This window comes from Nicotiana attenuata, unplaced genomic scaffold (assembly GCF_001879085.1).
Source record: "Nicotiana attenuata strain UT unplaced genomic scaffold, NIATTr2, whole genome shotgun sequence".
Classification (NCBI taxonomy): domain Eukaryota; kingdom Viridiplantae; phylum Streptophyta; class Magnoliopsida; order Solanales; family Solanaceae; genus Nicotiana; species Nicotiana attenuata.
Genome location: NW_017673052.1, coordinates 97,709 through 104,962, shown reverse-complemented (window position 1 = coordinate 104,962; position 7,254 = coordinate 97,709). Strand labels below are relative to the sequence as shown.

At 37.7% G+C, this 7,254-nt stretch overlaps 1 protein-coding gene across 1 annotated transcript; it reads left to right on the top strand.

Moving 5' to 3' along the window:
- The first annotated feature begins 933 nt into the window (after nucleotides 1–933).
- On the top strand, nucleotides 934–2,946 carry LOC109215293 (omega-hydroxypalmitate O-feruloyl transferase). The gene has a single exon (XM_019379324.1). The coding sequence runs from the start codon at nucleotides 1,099–1,101 to the stop codon at nucleotides 2,485–2,487; it is 1,389 nt and encodes a 462-aa protein (XP_019234869.1). The 5' UTR covers nucleotides 934–1,098; the 3' UTR covers nucleotides 2,488–2,946.
- Nucleotides 2,947–7,254: the final 4,308 nt, after the last annotated feature.

Genomic DNA, 7,254 nt, shown 5'->3' with positions numbered 1-7,254 from the left:
ATTGCCATATCTTTCAATTTGGAAGAACTCGCATAAACTCAATATTTTCCTAGTTTCAACGTTCACCATCTCTATTCACCCGCTCAAAGTTCTATTAGTGGGAATTCTCTTAAGCTAACCCTGTAATTCTCTTGGCGTGCCATCTTTTGTTCCTAGTTCCCTGTCCAAATGCTAGGGAACTACTTCGTTTTCTCTCTGATCCCTTATTACTTTCCTCTGAATGTGAGAAATACCAAGGATTCGGGATGGTTTAATTCATTGGGTTAAACAACCAGGCCTATAAGTTATATGTACTACTTTGAGGACTCTGAAGCTAGAAGCTACGCATATTGATGTTAGTGATCCCATGAAGTATCGCCAATCTGACTAATTTGTATCCATTTGTGTGCAACAAACAACTGTATCAACCTGAATATTATGTTACTTATGGAGTTGGCATGAGGTTTCTGCGTTTATAAATCCAGTTCCAGTGCATGGTGAGTATAATTCATTTTCTTAGTTTCAAGTTGATGTGATTTGAATTACTAGGCCTTGCCTTTGCCATCGCTTCTTGGTTTCTTGCAATAGAAATTTTTCGACTGGTCTCCATGAGGTGTAAATAAAAGATTGCAGGTTGGACTTTGTGACTAGTAATGTGTTTTCAAGGAGAATAGTTACATAGGTTATATATGTCAACCTGCCTTTCTAAAGTAGGAAAAAATACCAATTGAACTTTTCTCAAATAGGCAAGACAAAACATCAGAGAATAAAAGTAGAGATGTTTTAAAGATGTCTTTCCTTGTATAGAAAGAGAGGGAAGGGAGTAGTTATCAAACTTAAAAAGAACCCAAAGATGGTGCGGATAAACAACAATTACAAGTCTGGTGTTTGCAAAATAAACAACAGATATAAGTCACCAGTAATACTTTGTGCCTTAAAATTGGTATTCTAAACTTGGAATAGCTAGTTTTACTTAATTTCTACTTACTCCTCACCTACTAAATATCTGGAAAACTCCTCATAGTCTTTAACTTGGATGTTTTCTTGGGCATAGTTTTGGGATATTTTAGTGTCTCCTACCAAGATCTCATGAACTGCTAAGACCGGCCAGCTCATATCATGGCTCCAATGGTCGAAGAACTCCAATTTCCTCATCTTGAAATACCTCTAACTATCAATTCTATATCTCCAATATTACCTGCAAATCCCATCCCCGCATCCCATGGTGACAGCCTTTACCTCTCAAATCTAGATGATATGATCGGAGCTCGCGTTTTTACACCAACTATGTACTTCTATCGCGATGCAGGGAAACCGGCTGTCATCAAAGTATTAAAAGAAGCTCTTGCAAGTGTACTTGTGCCATATTATCCATTTTCTGGTAGGCTACGAGAAACAGAAAATGGTAAGTTGGAGGTGTTTTTTGGACCTAACCAAGGCGTTCTCCTAGTTGAGGCACGTTCAGAAATGACGTTAGACAATCTTGGAGATTTAAGTGTACCAAATCCAGCATGGACAAACTTGGTTTACAGTTTTCCAAATGAAGAACAATACAAAGTGATTGATATGCCATTGCTAATAGCACAAGTGACAAGATTCAGGTGTGGTGGATTTAGCCTGGGATTAAGAATTTGCCATTGCCTTTGTGATGGGGTTGGAGCAATGCAGTTCCTTAGTGCTTGGGCTGCCACAGCAAGATTGAGCTCATTGACTGTCAACCCCAAGCCATGTTGGGATCGGGAAATACTAAGGCCCCGTGATCCACCACTGGTTCAACACCCACACATTGAATTCAAGAGAATAGATGATGGATCAAGCTTAACGAGGAGTCTTTGGGTAGTAAAGCCAGTTCAAAAGTGTTATCGTGTTAGCCGAGAGTACCAAGCCCATTTGAAGAGGTTGGTGCAGTCATCAGTTGGTAATTTCTCATGCACCACCTTTGATGCAATGGCAGCTCATGTATGGAGATCATGGGTCAAGGCACTAGATGTTAGGCCTCTTGATTACGAGCTGAGGCTAACATTTTCGGTGAATGGCAGATCAAGGCTTACAAATCCACCACTGAAACAAGGCTTCTATGGGAATGCAGTAGGTGTGGCATGTGCCACTAGCACTGTCTCAAGCCTCGTCAATGGGCCTCTTTCGGACACCACACTTTTGGTTCGAAAGGCGAGGCTTTCAGTCTCCGAGGCATATTTGAGATCCACAATTGATTATATCCAACTACATAGGCCTACCAGGCTAGAATTTGGTGGGAAGCTCACAATAACCCAATGGACAAGATTCTCAATGTACGAAACTGCGGATTTTGGTTGGGGGAGACCCATTTACGCAGGCCCAATTGATCTGACACCCACCCCACAGGTTTGTGTTTTCTTGCCACAGGGAGGGGATGATGATTCTGATTCTGATGGAACCATGCTCGTCTGCATTTGCTTGCCGGAGGCTGCTTGCCATAGATTCACAGACCTTTTCTGCCTCTTCGATTCAGACCATCAATTGCCTTGATAAAATGTCATCTACTCCGTCGCACCATCAAACCGCTTTCTATCTAAACTTTTCAGATCAAGCAACTAACATGAAATGTACCTTTGCTAAATTTGCAATAAACAATACCTCTTTTCTTCCTTTTCTCGCCAATTGAAATATATTTAGTACGGCGAATACAAAATTTTCATCAAACCAATTCAATATTTTGAAAGATAACATGTATGCAGAAAATTTTCAATCAAAGCAACAATTACTTAAGTCAAAACAAACATTAATAAACTATTAGTATGTTCATTTAAATCGAAGCGTATACACTAGGTTAATAAAAGAGAGAGAACTAACTTGACTAGCGGGCTATAGTGAGAGGGTTGCAGCAGAGGCAGTCCAGGATTTGGAGGCTAGAGTGTCAAGTTGGTCAATTTGATCAAATTTAGTCTTCGGTTTGGGTTATTCATCTTTTCAATTTATACAAACAAAACTCGATCAAACGAAATAATTTATGAGTACTTGACGCAAAGCATAAAACTTCCACTAATATCACTAATATATATATATATATATATATATATATGAGTACTTGACGCAAAGCATAAAACTTCCACTAATATCACTAATATATATATATATATATATATATATACACACACACTCATTCATCTTGGTCCATGATGAGTTTTCATATTTTGAAAATGGTCAATAATAGCAAGTTTGGAGGAAGGGGTTTTTTTTTTTTTTTTTACTGGAGAGAGATTGAGAAAAACTCTTAAAAAGAAGGTTCCTACCTTTCTACTCCCTCCATTTCAATTTATGTGAACTCATTTGACTTGGCACGCAGTTTAAGAAAAAAGTAAAAGATTTTTGAATTTGTGGTTTAAAATGAGGTGCATATATTTTGTGTGGCTATAAATCATTGCATAAAAGTAAATTGTTTCCCACCCCATTTTCCATTCTCGAGCTTGCTAGGTGCCAGATGTCGCATTATGCATATTGGAAGTGTGATTTATAGGTAACTTGGCTATTCAACATTTTTATTAATGATCACATATTAACCATAAAGTTGACTTTAATTAAGGTCAGCTCAGCTAAAGTTTCCATAAACTACTCATGGTAGGAACAACAATGTTGAATAGCCAAGTTACCCTCTTCAGAAAAGTAAAGTCTTTTATCTCTCGTAATTACTTTTGAGGTAAAAGTGATTTCATGTTAAATTGTTTTGATTAAACCAACAAGTATTGTGATTAAACGTTTACACATGTTACCAGATGTTAAAATTAACCTATAATTCTCCGTAATTAAATGGTCACATGCTATTATTGNTACGACGACAACGACAACTTAAACCTACCACTAATATCACTACTATATATATATATATATATATATATACACACACACTCATTCATCTTGGTCCATGATGAGTTTTCATATTTTGAAAATGGTCAATAATAGCAAGTTTGGAGGAAGGGGTTTTTTTTTTTTTTTTACTGGAGAGAGATTGAGAAAAACTCTTAAAAAGAAGGTTCCTACCTTTCTACTCCCTCCATTTCAATTTATGTGAACTCATTTGACTTGGCACGCAGTTTAAGAAAAAAGAAAAGATTTTTGAATTTGTGGTTTAAAATGAGGTGCATATATTTTGTGTGGCTATAAATCATTGCATAAAAGTAAATTGTTTCCAAATAAGGAAATGGGTCATTCTTTTTTAAACGGACTAAAAAGTAAATAGGTTCATATAAATTCAAATGGAGGGAGTATTATTTAATTCTAAGAGAATACTACTAAAATAATATTTTTACTATTGTTTTATCCTATTAGTTTCTACTTAAGTAAACAAACACAGAAGACATCATTTAAAAAAGAAGAGTGTCAACTATAATGTGCTTGTCAATGTACTCAATATTCAATAACACACTCATTCACGCATTCCCACATGCGGAGGATAAACCGTATTGGAATAAAACATCCAATGGAATATTTCTACATTTTCTGCTTACAAACACATTTTAAGTCATACTCATTCCTTGAGTACAAAATTTCCCCACTCTTGGCTTTGGAATATAACATCCTTACCAAAAATTAAATACTTCCCTTGGTTACTACTACATGGTAAATTACCCACAGCCGCACTACTCTTCCACAGAAAAATTTCTCCCAATGCTACTTGTAAAATATGCCACCACCACAATGAAGACATCCCACACCTCTTCCTTCATTGCAAACCTGCCTCTGCCCTTTGGCAACATGTCAACATAATCATCCCATCCTCCAATTTTCCGGACATAAATTGCACAACTTCCACTATCAAAATACCTTCTTATATTCTAACTCCTATCATTCTATGGCAAATTTGATTGACTCGAACTAACATCTTTGTCACGATCCGGAATCCCAAACTCGGGGTCATGATGGCGCCAAACATCTACTTGCTAGGTAAGCCAACGTGAAACAGAAAATTAACTGATTTCAACAATTGAAAATAAAATATTAATAATGATAACGATCCGAACGAACCTACCCTGCCAACCCCGGTCCCTGTCTTCGTCTATACAGAAGCAGGGAGCCTTCTTTACCCCACGTTCAAGTTTGATTAACCGCCCTCGAAAGATTTGGGGGATGTATACTCGGAGCAAGCGATCGACCATGAACCGTGGCTCCTCCATATTGTTCGCAAAATGGCGGAGAAGAATCACAATCCTACAAAAGGACGGATGAACTTGCCCGAGGCAAATTTCATACCTCTTACAATACTCGAGGACCACCGTATCAATGAGACCAAACGTGAAAGGACGTGTAAACACTTAAGTATTCTTCCACGTGTGTCGTGATGTCCTCGTCAGTAATGGGAATGACTATGTACTTGCCTTCCCATTTGCAGTCCTTTTGGACAGCTTTAAGCGCCTCCTCGGTAATGGAGCAAACATACCTCCACGCTTCCTCACCCCGATCTCCTTGTGCGGAGACTTTCTCTACCTTGAAGTCGCTATTTATGGAGCAGCCGTAGGGGATTAAATTTGTAAGGGAGGTCCCGGAGCTACTATCGGAGGCACTTCCTCGGTGCTTGTGGCCAAGGAAGAAGTCGTCGGTGCAGTGTTTTGAGGTACCGAATTTGAGGTCTTCGCCATTTCTATCTGAGAATATGAAGATTTGAAGACTTGATATGAAGCTTTGAAGATTTGAAGGTAAGGTATGAAGGTTTGAAGATGAAGTGAGAGATATGAATAACTAGTTATGAAGATTTGAAGGATCGATGAACGGATAAATATATGAAAAACTCGAGGGTAACTTAAGGAAATTTGAAGCTAGAAAAAAAGTGAAAATAGGAAACCAAAACTTTTATAGGAAAAGACTAATGATTGCGAGACGTTTCGAATTCGGTAACTACAGGGGGTGTTCAATCGACGGCTGACAAGTGTCCAAAATCAGAGCACATGACTGATGGGACGTTTCGGTTCGTCATCTTGCTCATGATGTACGAGAGAAGGAACCAGGGTCAATCAGTCACTTCTCATCGCTCCTATAGTCTACTATTTGGGAAATGAGGGGACTATCTGTATACAGGTAAAATTAGGGATAGAGTTACTTTCGATTTCCCGTTGTGGAACGACAAATGACGTTACCTGTTATTATCTCGAGTAAGACCGAAGGTACCCATAGATCGGAACCAGGGATGGACGAACGATACAACAGGTCTTGGGTATGGCCGAACCAGAAAGAATCAAGCTCGAGTGAGATGAAGAATCGAGGGTAAAGGAAAGACGGTTAAAGGAGACAAAACGGGGAGCCAAAATATATGTCATCGACTAGATATTGCTGCGCGGATCACACTTGGCATTGGCTACAGATCATATTTTCGTGGGAGAAAGGGAAAAAAAGGTTGTTACCTTATTTAGACTTGTATTAGGGTTAAAACTCCTCTACTATATAAAGAGAAGGATCTCCCCTCCCCCCCCCCCCCCCCTTTTTTTTTTTACATCGTTCAGGCACACATATCAAGGCAATAAAATTTACTTTAGCTTTCAGCAATTGTTTAAATGTTCTTCAGTTGTTCACTCGTTTAGTTGGATCCGAGTTCTATCTCGAGGGCTCGATTGAAACCAATCATTAGCATTTAAGCCTAACGCTTAATTACTTTGCCACATTGGTTTGATCGTTTTATCTCATTTGAATTCAATTATTTACTGTTATTTGATCATTTGTGTTAAATTAAATTACATATCCTTTAAATCACGTACAAATTAATTGTTATCTATTTTAAGGGTAAACACCCTTAAAAGGCTCTCAAACCATAATTAGTGCCTTCAATTAAGAGATTCAGCTACACCGTTCTTCCTTTTTTTTCTCTTCTCTCCTCTCTCCTTCTACTATTGCCTCCCTCCTTATTCTTCACATCTGATATTGAGATCAAATTTTGGAAATTGTCTTAACACATGGAAACATCAAAAGAGGATCCACCTCCAGATTATAGTTTCTTCATAAGCTCCTTTCAGTATGGACATTAATGAACTTTGATTTCATTCAGAGAAAATAAAAGTCTCGTCTCCAGTACAGATATGCCTGTAAAATACATTCTTTGAGTATACATTTAAGTCACCGAAAACTTTACCAAAAGACGAAAGTTTTTATTTCTGAATATCTGTGGCGAAACTGGAGAATAATCAAAACAAGGGAACAACCTGGTAGGACAAGTTTAATATAACTTTCATATAACATTAATACAAAAATAATACAACTACAAAAAGAATACAACTGAATATAATTTTCATACAACTTTAATACAAATTTGAT